At 37.2% G+C, this 18,372-nt stretch overlaps 1 protein-coding gene across 15 annotated transcripts in view; it reads right to left on the bottom strand.

The window, feature by feature from the left end:
• Positions 1-18,372, bottom strand: part of nbeaa (neurobeachin a) — an 894,135-nt gene that overhangs the window by 627,782 nt on the left and 247,981 nt on the right. For all 15 annotated transcript variants that reach the window (XM_039745777.1, XM_039745778.1, XM_039745781.1 and 12 more), the window contains exons 3-5: positions 3,901-4,001; positions 3,526-3,621; positions 1,057-1,178 (exon numbers count right to left, since the gene is read on the bottom strand). In XM_039745777.1, the coding sequence (XP_039601711.1) occupies positions 1,057-1,178; positions 3,526-3,621; positions 3,901-4,001 (319 nt within the window). The remainder of the gene's footprint in view (positions 1-1,056; positions 1,179-3,525; positions 3,622-3,900; positions 4,002-18,372) is intronic.

The following is an 18,372-nucleotide window of genomic DNA, read 5'->3' as shown; positions in this document are numbered from 1 at the left end:
GTTAGGTGGATTGGCGATTCTAAATTAGCCCTAGTGTGTGCTTGGTGTGTGGGTGTGTTTGTGTGTGTCCTGCGGTGGGTTGGCACCCTGCCCAGGATTGGTTCCTGCCTTGTGCCCTGTGTTGGCTGGGATTGGCTCCAGCAGGCCCCCGTGACCCTGTTCGGATTCAGCGGGTTAGGAAATGGATGGATGGATGGATGACTTCCTTTGTCCCTGGGGTATAAATATGATGTGACACAGGGTCCTATTGCTCTAAGCCACTCTTCAACATGGGAAAGACAAGAGAACATGCTGTTCAAGTAAGGCAGATGTGAGTCGACCTTCATACTGTGTAGTATTACTAGTGATAGGATCTAAAACAAACTGACAACTTTTCTGTGAAAGTACCTAAGCTATAACTTTCTCATTCCTGAAAATAAGATGTTTGTAGATTAACTAAACACGTTTAGAATATCTGTATATAAAAATATTCTCAAACAGCCTTAATCTGGTAAAGGATCTCTTTTTTTTTGGAAATGTAGCATTTCATTAATTTTTTGGAACTAGAAGGATGAGGATAAGGAAAAGAAATCCCCTTTATAGAATGGTACAGTTGGCATGCCATTATGGAAATTTTAGATTTTTTATGGGATAGTATGCCTGTTTTTTATTCTTCATCACAACACAAATATTTTCACCTGTGCAATTCTAGGCTTATTACTGAAAACTCTTATCTGGAGTTATCACACTTCCTAATATTATTATAGTAATAATAATACATCCTCAAACCAAAAGTCCACTTCTTTCTCTTAATAGCATTTCTTTTTTATTTAGATTGACTTTATAAATACTTTTCTTTCATCTTTGTGTGAGACTGATATGTAACTCTTTGTGTGTTTTATATCTTTTTTATTCATAATATGGCTGATATTGCATGGCATCTACATCAAAATGTAAATCAAATTTAAATAAACAAATCTGTTCCGGTTGATTTTATTATATAACATCAATGTTCTCAGTAAATCACAGAATGGCATATAAATACAGTAACATTAAAAGGTAAAAGGCTATACTCACCAGTAAAGGTAGGGCTTGTCCTTGTCTACATTGATGTTATTCAAGGGATCCATTCGAAACCATGTGTTGAGAGTAAAGCCATTTTGGTAAGGCCACTTAGCAATGGGAGGCAATGCAATAGCCTGAAATTGAAAAACATAAATTTAGCTCTGGTACTAGAGGTGTCCTCTTAGCACATTTTGTTAATAGGCAATATTTTATACTTTCTCACTTTTCTCCATCATTTTTTTAGTCTGAATAAAAGACATACTTACTTTAAACAAGTCTTTTAGTAGAAAATTGTGAAAATTAAAAAAAAAATAAGAGCTCTAATGCAAAAACTGAACTTACTTCTAAGTATACAGTAAATGACCACCAAAGTTACATTTATTTAAAGAATTGTTATATTGACAGCCTAATTATTATATTGGATTTTCAAGAGCACTAACAAAAACCATTTCAGAGTCACAGGCGAGGGTTTGTTTTAGAAGCATTAGATTGCAGGCTGGACAGCACACTAGATGTTACATTCCATAATTTTTATGAACTATCATATCCCATCTGCCTCCACTCTCCTTCTCTCTGATATATGGCTTAAGTAAATCAAGAATAGGACCACCAGATTTCACAATAGTAGAATCTAACGTGCCTGTCATTTGAAATGAGGGTTAAAACTCAGGATAACACTAATGCAGAACATATGATAACTATACATTTCACAAAGAAAAGTGACTAAGACAAGAATCAAAGCCAGACAACAGATCCTTAAATATTGGAGACTGCAGCTCTAATAACTCATATTACAGACCCCAACTGTAAAATGATGTATTTACCTATCCATTGCTTGAATCTCCATTTTGGAAATAAACAATAGTAATTAAACACTACAGAACTCTTGCTAATAAAACATATTTGCACTTGCTAAGAGACACAACCATTTCTTGTTTAATCAAAGCATTTAATGCATTGTGTGGCAGATGGCCGGGGCCCATGCCTGGCCGGGACGCCCCTTCACCACATCTGCCAGGCGGACAAGGGTGGGAAGCCCAGTATCTCCCCCTGGACATAAGATGACAGCATCCCTGGGTTGCAGCGGTGCCTCGGACTCCCCCAGGGGTTCATGGGGATTGGAGTTCTCTGCAGCTCTGTGGGGTTCTGCAGGCGTCGCCAGGGGGTGCTGCACCAGGAACGACTGGCCCCTTTTGGGCACTGGTTTCGCCGCACCTGTAAGTGCAGCTGGAGGCCAGCAGTCAACCACCTGGAGCACTTGCAGGTGCCTGATAAAAGGGAGCCAGAAACCAGCACTCATTGGCCAGAGTCGGGTGGAAGGAGGACAAAGCTGTGGAGGAGTGGTGGTGAAAGAGAGGAGTGTGGTGACTCAGTGATTAGTGCTTGGGACTGTGTTGTGGCTGGAGGGATTACGGGGAAGACGTGCCCTCCAGCTGAAGAAAAATAAAAGTCTTTTGTTTTATACGTGCCTCCTGTGTCAAGTCTGTGCCAGGTCGGGCGCAATATAGCGCCTTTCTTACAATTGCATGGACAATGGTTATCAGTGCTAGAATCTGGGTTCGAATATTGAATCAAGTAATCTTTGTGTGAAGACCACATGTTCTAAACTTGTCAATGTGGGCTTTCCTTCAGTACCATTTACAAATTCTAAGCATATGCATTTTAGGCTTTTTGCCAGATACTGAAAAAATCCTGGACCATTCCTTGTAAATTTCTTTCGTAGGTTTAAATAATATATTATGTCACTTTCTCACTGAGGTATTTAAGATGGACTACGCAGTTTTCAAGTTAAGCAAGATATGTAATCTCACAAGAAAAGTAGTGTTAGGTTATTAGCGTCTTAATATCCACAGACTTGTATGTACCAGCAAGAATTATAAAAGCATATTCATGTGTATTGAAGAGATATGCTAAACATAAAACATTTCAATCTAAATTACTCAATGTCAGATGTAGTGTAACATAAGTGTCCCCTCACAAAGCATCACCATGAACTAAGAATAGTCAAGGCAACATTATGTGTTTTAAATACCATAACAGTACTTCCAGTGCTGATAGCTTGGAAATTCTCTGCCAAAATGAAATAGAAATAAGGGTAGTTTTTCCTATTAGGTAAATAAAGTGACAAATTGTGTCTGTATGATTATGATTTCAGAATTTACTTCAAACATACAAAATATTTACTCCCAAATTAAAAATATAATTTACAGCTGAATCTCTTTACTTAGAATATTGCAAAACTTAAAAACAGCAATGTGGTATTTTATTGGGATTAATATTGTATCATGGGATTCCTGGAAATTCGTTCACATAATATTTATGATAATATGGGATAAAAGGAGAATTTCTATTCAAATATTGCTATAAGCACTAAAGAGAAGTTAGATTTCAAAGAGGGCTGCCTGAATGTCCACATATTTATGAAAAAATGAAGTAGCTGCTACATAAAAGGATATGTATAAGAATTCAGTTCAAACTTACTGCTGCACTGCGTCCAGGGAAATTGAAAAAGGTGTCTGGCCCATGCCTTTGAGGCATTTGATTCAAAACTGACAACAATTTGACTGCATGCCTTGGCTAACAGACAAAAAGAATTAAACAGTTGTTAGAAGTAGAAGAAATACATTTTACACAATCATGCATTTGCAAAAGCAGCATTCCCCAGATACCTGTTAATCAATTCTCTGTCAATTACCTCTATCACCTTAATACAACAAATCAATTATCAAGCAATGCAAACAAATTTAGTTTATGGCCCTCAAGAGGGCATTTGTCTCTAGCATCATGCATTGCTAAACTTCTAATCCATTGAACAGCAGTGACATTTGATACAGTTGTTCATTTAAATGTTCTTACCCAGATTCCATTTTCTCCTCGCAACATGCTGAATAAGAGTTTGAGTTCCTTGACAGTAATGCTATAGCTGGCAAGAACTCCCAACATGTCAACCAAAAGATCTGGAAAACACATTTAAAAAATGAATTAAAAAAGAGACAGCTGAGTGCTAATAGTACTGGCTCAGTTTATCAATGCCTGTGCACAGGGTGTGCCTTTGGCTGTTGTATAGCTTTATTATTATGTTGCTGCTTCAAAAGGCTTCAAACGGCAAAGCATCCAACATAGAATTTTATAAAGATGTTCACTTAAACCACATCCTACATTAAAAAAATAGAGTGCAGAACCATGAAAACAAGAGGCTTGATTTAGCAAGACAGTCAAATATGGAAATCATTTTTCACTGTTTAAAAAAACTGGATTGAATTAAAAGCAGTCATCACAAGGTGGCACACTTAACCCTACTTTATATTTTTGCTTACTTTTCTCATGTTAACCACCATGTTAACTTATCAAATCTACTTAATCCAGTTAAAGGTCAAGAAGTTTTCTCTCTCTGCAACTTCATGAACAAGATCAACCTTAGACAACAGGGCACACTAACATCTAATCTGGATGTTAATAGCATAACACCTGGATGTTAATATTAAAATTAATAGCAATAATAACAATTTCATTTTTCATGAGTATATTAGCATGTTTTATTTTGCTTCAAAGTAAGTGTTTACTCCAGGTTACAGTTTATAAAACATTATCCACTAAAATTATTTTCTGTTTTTTCAGAATGACGAAATATACAACAGAACTATGATCTTGGTACATACTGTATACTATCCACTGATAAGGCTTGTAAATCAGTTACAAGACAGGATCCAAATCTAAATTAAAAGTAGCAATCACCAGTAGTAATAACGAACATGGTGCCAAAGAATGGCATCATGTTGCATGCTGGTCATACTGTATATTTAAGTATGAAATTCACTGTACTACTGCATATACTTTTGTAACATTTTTGCAAACACTTCACCAGTCAGGATTGAAAATCATATTATTAGCTGTTTTAGGTTCAATTCAATGTATTATTTTATGTACTTTACAAACAATTATATGAGCAAAAGCACTGTAAATCAGGAATTACTTTCTTTCAATTTCTAAACTTGCTTATTTCAGAACAGATAGTGGGTCCATGGATCAAAAAAAAAAAAACGTGGCTGTTTTAATGAGCTACCACAGCTATGCTGATGACACACAGCTGTACTTATCTATAGCACCTGATGAATCCGACTCTTTCGATACACTAACACAATGTCTTACTGGTATTTCTGAATGGATGAATAGTAATTTTCTCAAACTAAATAAAGAGAAAAATGAAATTTTGGTAATTGGCAATAATGGATTCAGCGAGGTTATCAGAAATAAACTTGATGCACTAGGATTAAGAGTTAAGACGGAAGTAAAAAATTTAGGGGTAACCGTTGACTGTAATCTGAATCTTAAATCGCATATTCATCAGACCACTAGGACAGTATTTTTTTACTTAAGAAACATAGCTAAAGTTAGACCTCTTATATCATTGAAAGATGCTGAGAAATTAATTCACGCTTTTGTTTTCAGTAGACTAGATTACTGTAACGCACTCCTCTCAGGACTACCCAAAAAAGACATAAATCATTTGCAACGAGTGCAGAATGCAGCTGCTAGAATCCTAACTGGGAAAAGAAAATCTGAACACATTTCTCCAGTTTTGATGTCACTACACTGGTTGCCTGTGTCATTCAGGATTGACTTTAAAATTCTGCTTATGGTTTATAAAGCCTTAAATAATCTCACTCCATTTTATATATCGGAATGCCTGACACGTTATATTCCAAATCGTATCCTTAGATCTTCAAATGAGTGTCTCCTTAGAATTCCAAGAACAAAACTTAAAAGAAGTGGTGAGGCGGCCTTCTGCTGTTATGCACCCAAAATCTGGAATAGCCTGCCAATAGGAATTCGCCAGGCAAATACAGTAGAGCACTTTAAAAACTGCTGAAAACACATTACTTTAACATGGCCTTTTTATAACTTCACTTTAACTTAATACTGATACTCTGTATGTTCAATTCTTCATAATAACTATTCATGGTGGCTCTAAAATCCGTACTGACCCCTACTCTCTCTTCTGTTTCTTTTTCCAGTTTCTTTGTGGTGGTGGCCTGCGCCACCACCACCTACTCAAAGCATCATGATGCACCAACATTGATGGACTGAAAGCCAGAAGTCTACGTGACCATCATCATCAGGTCCTTCCATGAAAACCCTAAATACAAAGAGGACTGTTTGATTTATGTTAGGTAGATTGCCCAGAGGGGACTGGGCGGTCTCTTGGTCTGGAACCCCTACAGATTTTATTTTTTTCTCCAGCCTTTGGAGTTTTTTTTTGTTTTTTCTGTCCACCCTGGCCATCGGACCTTACTCTTAGTCTATGTTAATTAATGTTGACTTATGTTTATCTTTTATTGTGTCTTCTATTTCTCTATTCATTTTGTAAAGCACTTTGAGCTACATTTTTTTTGTATGAATATGTGCTATATAAATAAATGTTGATTGATTGATTGATTGAATAAAATAATCCATTGGCAACCTCGTTCTTCGTGGGCGCACTCACACAGTTGCGAAGAGTTGGTGAAGTAATTGGGGCGAGACGCATCTGCACATAAAGGTACACAGTTTTTAATGTTTGGAAAAACATTAGGGATTAAATCACTTAGAGATCTGTATATAGACAAAGTCTTCACATCCTACGGACAATTACACTCTAAATTTAACTTTCCAGCAACACATGTCTTTCACTACCTTCAAATTAGAAACTTTGGTAAACAAAACCTGTCCAGTTTCCCTTAACCTCCCACCTACACTCTATGGCAGAAGAAATATTGATCAGTCTGGAGGAGGACAGAAGAGTTTTTGAGCATTTAGTTACTGTACCCTGAGGTAAGCCACTTAAACCTCTTCACATTAAATGATGGTCGCAACCAAATTAACCCTACTTGTAGCAAACACTGTTTCACAATCATATTAAGGAAAGACAGAGTATATTGGTGGCTAAACTAGACTTGTATAAGAGAGTGTGAGCTTGTGATTAAGACTTGTGATGACCTGGAACTGGATAAACAAGGTTGAAAATGAAAGATGAATGGATCATAACATCATAAAATAAAAGCAACACAGTAGAATCTCTTACTTTCTACAGAAAAGTATTAGCTAGTCATCATTTTCCTTCATACTTAATTACTACAAGCTTTTGCTAATCAGCTTAGCAAGTCAACAGTAAGATCCATCCATCCATTATCCAACCCGCTATATCCCAACTACAGGGTCACGGGGGTCTGCTGGAGCCAATCCCAGCCAACACAGGGAGCAAGGCAGGAAACAAACCCCGGGCAGGGCGCCAGCCCATCGCAGGGAACGCACACACACACACACACCACGCACACTCTAGGGACAATTTAGAATCGCCAATGCACCTAAACTGCATGTCTTTGGACTGTGGGAGGAAACTGGAGTACCCGGAGGAAACCCACGCAGACACGGGGAAAACATGCAAACTCCATGTTTGGAGAACCCGGGAAGTGAACCCGGGTCTTCCAACTCAAAAGCGCCAGCGCTACCTACTGCACCACCGTGCCGCCTCAACAGTAAGACACCTTAAAACAGTCTGAAAAGAAAAAATAAATTGTAAAATGTAATCCACCACATAGACTTGAAGTTTCCACAAGTATTATGTTATTGTCAATTGATCTCATGTATACGCAGTCCAGTTAGAAGACAGGAGGAAGCACACTGTGGCCAAAAGCAGTAAAATGAATTACATCTTGGTAGTCTGGTGAGTAAAAAATGCAATTAAAAATATGAACTTTATCTTTTTTTTGGTTTATGGCAAATCATGATTGCTTTTCAACAATTAAAAGGGTGGGAATGTATTGCACTTTGCTGACAAGTTTTATTATACCATATATACAGGTGCCGGTCATAAAATTAGAATAGCATGACAAAGTTGATTTATTTCAGTAATTCCATTCAAAAAATGAAACTTGTATATTAGATTCACTAACTACACTCAGACTGATGTAATTCAAATGTTTATTTCTTTTAATTTTGATGATTATAACTGACAACTAATGAAAGTCCCAAATTCAGTATCTCAGAAAATTAGAATATCAATTAGGACCAATGCAAAAAAAAGGATTTTTAGAAATGTTGGCCAGCTGAAAGGTATGAACATGAAAAGTATGAGCATGTACAGCACTCAATATTTAGTTGGGGCTCCTTTGGCCTGGATTACTGCAGCAATGCGGCGTGGCATGGAGTCGATCAGTCTGTGGCACTGCTCAGGTGTTATGAGAGCCCATGTTGCTCTGATAGTGGCCTTCAGCTCTTCTGAATTGTTGGGTCTGGCGTATTGCATCTTCCTCTTCACAATACCCCATAGATTTTCTATGGGGTTAAGGTCAGGCGAGTTTGCTGGCCAATCAAGAACAGGGATACCATGGTCCTTAAACCAGGTACTGGTAGTTTTGGCACTTTGTGCAGGTGCCAGGTCCTGTTGGAAAATGAAATCTGCATCTCCATAAAGTTTGTCAGCAGCAGGAAGCATGAAGTGCTCTAAAACTTCCTGGTAGACGGCTGCGTTGACCTTGGACCTCAGAAAACACAATGGACCAACACCAGCAGATGACATGGCACCCCAAACCATCACTGACTGTGGAAACTTTACCCTGGACCTCAAGCAATATGGATTCTGTTCCTTTTCTCTCTTCCTCCAGACTCTGGGACCTTGATTTCCAAAGGAAATGCAAAATTTACTTTCATCAGAGAACATAACTCTGACCACTTAGCAGCAGTTTTGTCTTTAGCCCAGGCAAGACGCTTCTGACGCTGTCTCTTGTTCAAGAGTGGCTTGACACAAGGAATGCGACAGTTGAAACCCATGTCTTGCATACGTCTGTGCCTGGTGGTTCTTGAAGCACTGACTCCAGCTGCAGTCCACTCTTTGTGAATCTCCCCCACAGTTTTGAATGGGTTTTGTTTCACAATCCTCTCCAGGGTGCGGTTATCCCTATTGCTTGTACACTTTTTCTACCACATCTTGTCCTTCCCTTCGCCTCTCTATTAATGTGCTTGGACACAGAGCTCTGTGAACAGCCAGCCTCTTTAGCAATGACCTTTTGTGTCTTGCCCTCCTTGTGCAAGGTGTCAATGGTCGTCTTTTGGACAACTGTCAAGTCAGCAGTCTTCCCCATGATTGTGTTGCCTACAGAACTAGACTGAGAGACCATTTAAAGGCTTTTGCAGGTGTTTTGAGTTAATTAGCTGATTAGAGTGTGGCACCAGGTGTCTTCAATATTGAACCTTTTCACAATATTCTAATTTTCCGAGATACTGAATTTGGGTCTTTCATTAGTTGTCAGTTATAATCATCAAAATTAAAAGAAATAAACATTTGAAATACATCAGTCTGTGTGTAATGAATGAATCTAATATACAAGTTTCACTTTTTGAATGGAATTACTGAAATAAATCAACTTTGTCATGATATTCTAATTTTATGACCGGCACCTGTATATTGTTATGGAAATTATAATGTTAGAATTTGCCATGCTATGTGGGACAGAGTGAGTATTGTCCCATTTTGTTAGGCTTTCAAAAGCACACAAGGCTTTCTAAGTGAAAAAGAAGAGACTTAACAAAGATTACGGAAACCAGTTGCACTGCATTCCAGAATGAATTATCCTTCAGCCTTACCAACATTTGGCAAGTTTGCTTTCTAAATTTTATCTGAAAACAACAAGTGTTAATTAAGTTGAACATCATTGCCATTATTGTGAACTGATGAGGAGGACATTTTTCTAGTGATCATCAATTTTACTGGCAATGAAAAAGCTGGCTGAAGCCTGCACTACAAACTGTTACGTAACTTTGAAAGTGTACATTGACTGCAAGACATATTTTAATATTATGGACACTGCCTGTGACATAAACAGGATGTGGATCAAGATGTAGAATTTTCTACTTACTTTTCATCTCATGTCACATAAACAATTTGGCAGCAGTTTTTAATATGAAACAATGTATCCCAAATTCTGAATCATAGTATTTGTAGTCAATGTCACCCACTTATCTGTAGGGTAGGGATACCCTCAGCCTTCTCAACTAATAAATGCACAATAGCCTTCGCCTATTCCTACATTTTTGAAAGAAAACGCTAGTTATTTAGAAGCGACAGGGCAGCTTATATTCTGGCTTCAATTCTGACAGCATGCTTTTGGTGACTGTACCTTCCACTAAAATAAGTGGTTGCATGTCCTCAATGATGACAGCAGCAAAAGAATTAAAAACATGCTATATTTAAATTTTCATTTTAGTTTTGTGGTATACAAACAATTTGTTATAATCATGATTCTCTGTGGAACAGGATAGGCGAACATCTTTTATTTAAAGAAAGGACTGAATGGTAAAAAAAGTTTTCATGCTTGATATACAGCCATGCTGTATAACTCACTACTTTTCTCTAGGATGTTCTCTAGGTGCAAATCTAGCAGGTGAATTATACCTAAATAACAAGATATACATTATTTGCAAACACTAAAAATTACATTAAAAATAAAAAAGGAATACTTTTTACACATTGGGTGGTGATAGTCTTGTGCAAACAGGCCAGTCAAGCAATGCAAGTCAGCATCCTGCTGTCATATAAGGATGAGATACTGAAACCACACAGCTGTTAGTTGGCAGGTAACTAGACAAGATTTCACTGTGTTGTAATATAGTTATGTTCAACCACTTGCTGGGAAATATAATGTAATATTAACATCATATGACAAATTATGCAATCATCATATACACATATCACTCTACACAGCTCACTCAGTCTATATGAGCACAGAGTTAACCCCTGAAAGGGAGGTTTAAAACTCCAGATCTCATAGAAATTGCTCTGCTTTTCTGAATGTATGGAACTAGAAATCCATCAAACAAGAGAGACCCAAAGAACGGTACCAGGAGGAAAAAAGAACCCAGCCTGGCCCAGGAAGAAAACTTCCCATTCAAGCCACATATATTTCTAGGAAAGCATAAAAGGGAGTATGAAGAGCAGAGAAGCTTGTCTGACTTGGCTAGAAGTTTTAAAAAGATTTAATACTGGTGGGATTTTGCTGAATTTTATTTTGATGATGAAGTTGAAAGGAATCACTTCAAATAAGGCAATACTTATAAATAAAATATACATAGATTTACATGGTCTTGTGAGAGGTTTCCATACATTCTCAAATCTATTTAATTCTGGGTCACAGGGGGTCAAAGCCTATCCCAGCCACAGAGAGCACAAGTCAGAAAACACCCTTCACAGAGTCCCAGTTCAGTGCAGGGCACACACATACAATTTCACACAGGGGCCCGTTTACTGTTGCAAATCACATAACGCAAATGGGAAGAAAATTCCACATAGACAAAAGCATCTAAACAGAGGATAGTGGGAGTATGAAATATGAATGAAAAATCAGTGTGGTATCACAGAACAGTGTTTTCTTATTAACCATATTAAGGGTAGCATTTATTTTTTATAAAAATAATTTACATGTATGACCACAACCATCTGAATAACTGTCAGCAGTTAGCTATCTCACCACTGCGAAGTTCAAATGAAAACTGCAGCATTCAATCACAACAAATTGTGCAACATATAACTTGTTAGACTCTGTTAGCCAACTTATCTTGCAGACAGGGGGCATAAAGTCGTTATTGACCGCTGGAATGCACAAAGAATGTTCTGTTCCATGCAGCAACCAAGAAGTAACTGAGATTTATTTTTTTTAAAGAGAAAATACATTTTTATATTGAATTTGGCTCAATGACAAAATGCATTTAGTTAGCATGAATGAGAGATGGCTAAATTACTAGGGTGCGATACAAATTAGTTAAAAGCATGTAAAAGCTAGAAATTTCCCTGACCGTTAAACATGAGCTTATTACTCAGAACTAATCAAACATAAGAAAAAAAAAATGTTGTAAGTATGCCATTTACTTGGTACTTATATTTCTAATTTAACCTGGCACAAATAAAATTCTTTGTATAACTAAGCCTTTGTGAATTAAGCCCGGTGCTGGGTGGAGGTTTATGTTGTGGTTGCTTGTTCAAGGGAAGAGCTTTGCTTACAGTGGAGTACATGTGCTGTCTTTAAAAATGGTTATTTGTCCATGTCCATGGTGTGGCACTGTCTTTCTCAGCATGCTCCAAGTGTTAAACTCACAAGGAAAAGCATGACTCTTTCTAGCACAAGAGTGTATACGTCAAGGTTATCCTTTTGAAGTAAGGATTCTTCTCAGTATTCCTAGAGTGGGATCAGTCTCTAGAATAAAACTTTGAAGAGTAGATCTGAAAACTAGTGCATGGTGTCTGGCTCCACGAGTACATAAAAAGTAGCTTCCAGAGCTAAGAAAATTGCTGACTCCCAATAGAATAAAGAGAAAAGGAATGTATAGTATCTTCTTATTGGGTCTCAGTTCACGTCCATTTAGTTCAACTTGTAGTTATAAACCTAAAATGATTGTCCTTTTAGGTGGCTGTTTGATTTAGAAGGAGTCCGCAGATATATCACTTCAGTATTAATTACTACTTCTCGGTATCAGAAGAAGCACAGAAAGAAAAATGTTAAAATGTTAGTAGAGCCAGGGCCGGATTAAGGTGGGTGCTATTGATGCTGCAGCATTAGGCCAATTCCAGAAATAGGCCCAGATGAGAATTTTCCAGAAGCTGAACAGTTTTCCTTTTCCAAATTAACCTCAAAATAATTCTTAGAATGAAATTTGGAGTCTGACTTTGGGACGCCTAGACACAGCATTACTTATTATACAGTTACTATTGTTCTCTTCGCTGTGACGTAACTATAACGTTGTTGTGCTTATTGTTAATCGAAGATTCAAGTTAATGCTATCAATTTTATGTTAAACAGTTTACTTAGTAATTCAGCTGCGTTTTTTGCAATATCTTGGGGATTCTTGCCACTTTATTATTGTTCGGTAAGTGCCAAGTAGTAAATTTTTCGCCCTGAAAGTTAGTTGAGCAGTAAAAATTGATAGCTATTTAAATGGTTATCTGTAAAGGTAAGCCGGCCCGCGGGCCTGGCATGGATGTTTAGAATTTTTAAATCTTCGACAGGATTCTGGTCTATTATGAAATTTAAATCGTGGACAAATTTTTACCCTCAAGAGCCTGAACTGAGTCACTTTGACCCAATGTTTTCTTACTCTGTTTCGTAAGAGAATTGCAAAATTTTGTGCATTTCATTGTTAGGTTTTCTGCATTAAGTGCACTTTTCAGACAATTGCTATTGAATGTTGATGTTACATAGTTTGATGTTAATCTCGAGTTATTACAATACTACGTCATTATTATTATTCATGTTCAATAAATGCTGGCTGGTTGCGTCGCAAGCAATTAAGGCTCCTTGGTTGGTCTGAGTGCGCATGTACGGTGAGTGTGGAATGCACATGTACCAATGCCGAGAAAAAATAGGCCTTTTTTGCACTGCAGCATCAGGCCCAATTTCGTCTTAATCCGGCCCTGAGTAGAGGTGTAGTGTAGTTCAGCCACTCAAAGAAATATGTATGGGTGGGTGCAGTTAGCTTTCTGTTTCCCAATTAAGTCTATTCTTTTCTACAGAGAAGCTCTTGTGTGCTACTCAATTCCCACTTTGGCAATGCCTTGTTGTATGCACAGAGGTATTTCGCAAACCTGTATAAGTGTGTGAATGATTGGTATCCTGTTCTATGGTGATTTCTGATTGACATTCCCCTTAGCAAAACAAAACTGCATTAGTCATGCTTAGGAGCTTTTTTTCCTGGAAATATGTACTGTTTATAAACTGAATCAAAAATGTTGTATATATTATTAATGTAATTAATAGTGCAATAAATGAAACAGAAACAATTTGCAATACTGTAATAGGATAGGGCAACCCTAAACCTAAATGCCAAATAAACCTAAAGTACACAAAAATTAGTGCATTTATTAAAAACAAAGTACAGGCACATATAGAGTGAACAAGAGAAAATAGAAAGTGAAAATAAACAGCCAAAAACAAAATCGATGCAGCCTCTATGGCATAGATGATAACCCCTGCATATCCCATTTCACGTCTCTTTTTTGTTTCTCTCTCTCTCTCTTTCTCTCTTTTATTTCTGGCTAAAGTCTAAAATCCATTGTATGGTCAGGAATTGCTTTACGAACACAAAGCTAGAACTACCTCTGGTTGCTCCAGTGTTTGTGAATCCCTTAACCTGAAGTTAAAGGTCTGAACTGCATAACATATGGTACTGTATGTCTTACAGATTTTTAATGTATTAGTTGTAATGAAATTCTAAAATCAATGAAATAAAAGAAGAAAAATGACTTGGTCTAGAAAACAGCCTCTAGGCTTCCTGTTCATTAAAAAAAGGTATTTTCAAGATTAGTATACCGTGACCCCCAATGGTTACAGGTTTTCATTCCAACCAACTTTTTGTTCTTCCTGAACTTCAAAAAACAATTAAGTATACTTTAATTTTTTAGCCTAGACCATTTTGGTGTTAACCCTGAAATAAAAATGTGGGTTTGTTATATTTTACATGTTGTGTTTTTCATGCATTTTTAAATGTTACAAAGATTTTTTTAGTAGTTGACCAAACAAAAAGAGTGCTAAGCATTTTCACTGGCTTCACTGGGTGTAAACAAATCTTTATTCACATAGATTTGGATATTTTTGACAGCTGCTAATACAATGCTTTCATTACATGAAGCACTATACTAGCCAAAGAACGATTCTGGAAATGATGTTCTGGTTATGAGTCTGGTGTTGTGTCAACTGCTACAGTATTCAAAATGAACAAAGAATAAAAGAGGAGACAATAGTTATAAACCTTATTTACACACTTAATGTCATCTTAAAATGTCAAAAAGTACCAGTACTCAGCTAGTATAACCACCAGACAACATCTTGCAAAGTATGCCAAAATGGGTGAGGAGAAAAAAATGGACAAATTCTGGCTTAGGCACAGTCTTTACATTAAAAATCAGTAACCTACTTGCTTTTTAAATTATTTTCAGTAGGTTTGCATATCAACAGTGGTAGAGGTAGTGGAGAAGTTCAAGTTTCTGGACCTACACTCTCACAGTGAAGATGAACACATCTATTAGGGTCAAGAAAGCTGACCAAAGAAATGGTCTTTTTGAGGAATGTAATGCCGCAATGACTTTTTCAACCGTTTGTTATTGAAAGTATTTTGACTGTGTCCATCACAGCCTGGTATTTTATGTCACTCACTCTGCCACTGACACGAAGCAGCTAGCACAGCTGGTCTGTATAACTTCTAAAATCAGTGGTCATTACCTCTTCATTTGTGTATTCACTGCATTTGACCTTAACAGTTTTCTGTAATAATCTAATGAATATGCATGCATGAATAACCACTTTGGTTGCACTGGATGTTTCTGGGCTGTTGTAGAATTATAAATTAAGTTGCCTTAGTTTATTGCTTAAATAATATGAGCTTCATCAACTCAAATTCCATGCAAGTGGTGATGTTACAGTGATAAAAAAGTAAGCCTTCCATTAAATGTTAGCCACTGACCTTCTATGCTATGAATACATATGCATAATAGTGTTTTACAGCAATCAATTTTAGATGCAGTTCTCATAACATTCTATTACAGAAAAAATACAAAATAATTTTCAAAAGCGTCCAAATTGGAAAGATTATTATTTGAAGGATTAACCTGCGTTGCATGTAGAAGGCTGTTACATAGCTGACACGTTTTCCACTCAAAGTAAACCTATGAAATCATTTTGTATTGTTTTCTTTCTGTAATTTTTCTTACACTGTAAGTGTTTGCTGAACTTGGATAAGGTGTGTGGGCACAGAATGAACAAATTGCACTTTTTAAGTCAGAATATTGAATTCTTCTGGTCAAATAAGCACATTTGACTGGTTTTATTTCAAAGACAAGTGTTAAAATACAAACTAGTCAAGGAATAATTTATTCTAAAAAATATCTCTAAATTAAACACAACAGGACACAAGTAACATGTGACAAAATGCATGTAGTGAATAAGATAGATTAAATGAAAACAGTGTGAATTATTCAAGCAATGGATTGCTTTCACATTGTATCTCATTTAACTCTGAAGTGAGATTAGATTATACTGTAAATCCTTAACACTAGAATTACCAGAGCCTTCGAAAAAACTCGTAAATACGCCCCACCTTAAATCGCTTCTTAAATTCTTCACACCTCTCCGCCAGCGCCCTTTGTCTTCTAAATGTGCTGATAAAGAGAAGCTAGGAGCAGCCGGCTATTCCATCCCCCTACCAATTTAGAATGTGCACGAACTTCTCTCAGCTCATGCCTTGATTGAGTATCTGGGAGTGAAGTAGAGTTTTAGAGTGGAAATAATAGATCGTTGTTTGGAACACACGCATTTCATGTCTGTTCAGTTTCTACAGTAATCTGTGTAAACACATTGTAAAACAGAAACGTTTTTTATATTCTAGTAGTAGATGACAAAATGTAGGCATAAACTATATAGTGTATGAAGCCTGAAGTCCAAATAGCAAAGAAACATTTTCACAAGAATAACACAATTGCGCTTTTATTCCAAAATATAAGTGCAGAAACAAAAAGCCGCCTTAACATGCGACATTGACAGCAGTTTATTGTAACTGCCTCCGTGGTTCAATAGACTCAGCTCCCACTTGGGAATCAAGAGGTCACTAGTTGGATCCTGCGCCCCTCTGTTTTGAGAAGTAAACTGCTCTTAGTCTTACTATTTTAGAATAAAAGCATACATTTGATTTCAGTCTGTAAAAGCCGGTGCAATTTATGATCCTTGTAAAGGTTAGCTTTTTTTTTTCTATTCACTTTTCATTCTCTCAGTCGTGTTCAGAATCAATCCATAAAACCCCATCTGACACGGCTGTTTTCACTAAAGACGCGCTATAGCTCTGCGTTGTACCACGATGCATACTAACGCCCCCCCCCACCCGGTTCTGACACACAGACGCTGGCGAAGCTGCCTTCTTCGTATCTCACCGTCACTTGATTTTCTTTTTTTTCCAGTTTTATTGAGTGTTCCTGCCAGTCCCCGCATGTTGCTGTATGCTGTTTCTTTTGTACTCCGGGACATGCAGAGGAAAGAATGGTAAAAAGCAGTAACTTCGGCGCTATATGCAATCATCAGACACTCCCCATCTGCCTGTGTCGTTCAAACACAGGAACATATATTGGTGTAAAAGTATAACAAAAGTGCACTTTTATTCAAGTGCACTTTTTCCATCGCCTTTTCCTGTAAGAAGCAATGTACACACTTCTCTCTATGCTGTGGTTTCTATTACACACCTGAAAGAAAGAGACAATACATGTGAAAGCGCAATTGTGTTATTCTTGTGAAAATATTTCTTTGCTATTTGGACTTCAGGCTTCATACACTATATAGTTTATGCCTACATTTTGTCATCTACTACTAGAATATAAAAAACGTTTCTGTTTTAACAATGTGTTGATACAGATTACTGTAGAAACGGAACAGACATGAAATGCGTGTGTTTCAAATAACGATCTATTATTTCCACTCTAAAACTCCACTGCACTCCCAGATACTCAATCAAGCTGAAGTTCGTGCACGTTCTAAATTGGTGGGGGGATGGAATAGCCTTCTGCTCCTAGCTTCTGTTTATCAAGATATATTTAGAAGACAAAGGACGCTGGCGGAGAGGTGTGAAGGGATTTAAGAAGCAGTTTAAGGTGGGACGGAATTAAGAGTTTTTTCGTAGGCTCTGGTAATTCTAGTGTTAAACATCTTGTGCAGTTTTGACTAAATCATAAGATAGTATTATCAAACTTGCCAACTGCAGGTCAGAGTTATGAGGCCTATTCTGGCACCATCCAACACACGGCTGGAAACTGTCCTGAACGGAGCATTTGTCCATCTAGGGCCCATTCACATACATTCCATGTTCTGTTCAGCCCCTGCTTGATTACCTTATTGACATAAGGAGTTGGATGGCATTAAATGTTCTACATTTTAATGAGAACAAGACAGAAGTCATGCTATTTAGACCCAATAGCACCAGCTGGATCCCCTGCATTGACCTTTCCAATGTGGCTCAATTTGAGAAATCCATAATCAGAAATTTAGGTGTGAAAATGGATTCCACTTTCAAACTTGATAGCCATGTGAACGCAGTGGTAAAATCTTGCTTTTTCCAGTTTAGGCAGCTGTCAAAAATCAAGCCTGTCTTGTCTAAGCACAACCTTGAAACAGTGATACATGCTTTTATAACATCTCGTCTAGATTACTGCAATGTGCTTCTTTTTGGAATTAGCCAGGCCTCCATTGCTCACCTACAGCTGATGAAAAACACTGTTGCTCGATTTTTAACTGGCATAAGAAAGCATGAGCATGTTACCCCGATTTT

This window comes from Polypterus senegalus, chromosome 2 (assembly GCF_016835505.1).
Source record: "Polypterus senegalus isolate Bchr_013 chromosome 2, ASM1683550v1, whole genome shotgun sequence".
Lineage (NCBI taxonomy): Eukaryota > Metazoa > Chordata > Cladistia > Polypteriformes > Polypteridae > Polypterus > Polypterus senegalus.
This window is presented reverse-complemented; position numbering and strand designations above follow the sequence as displayed.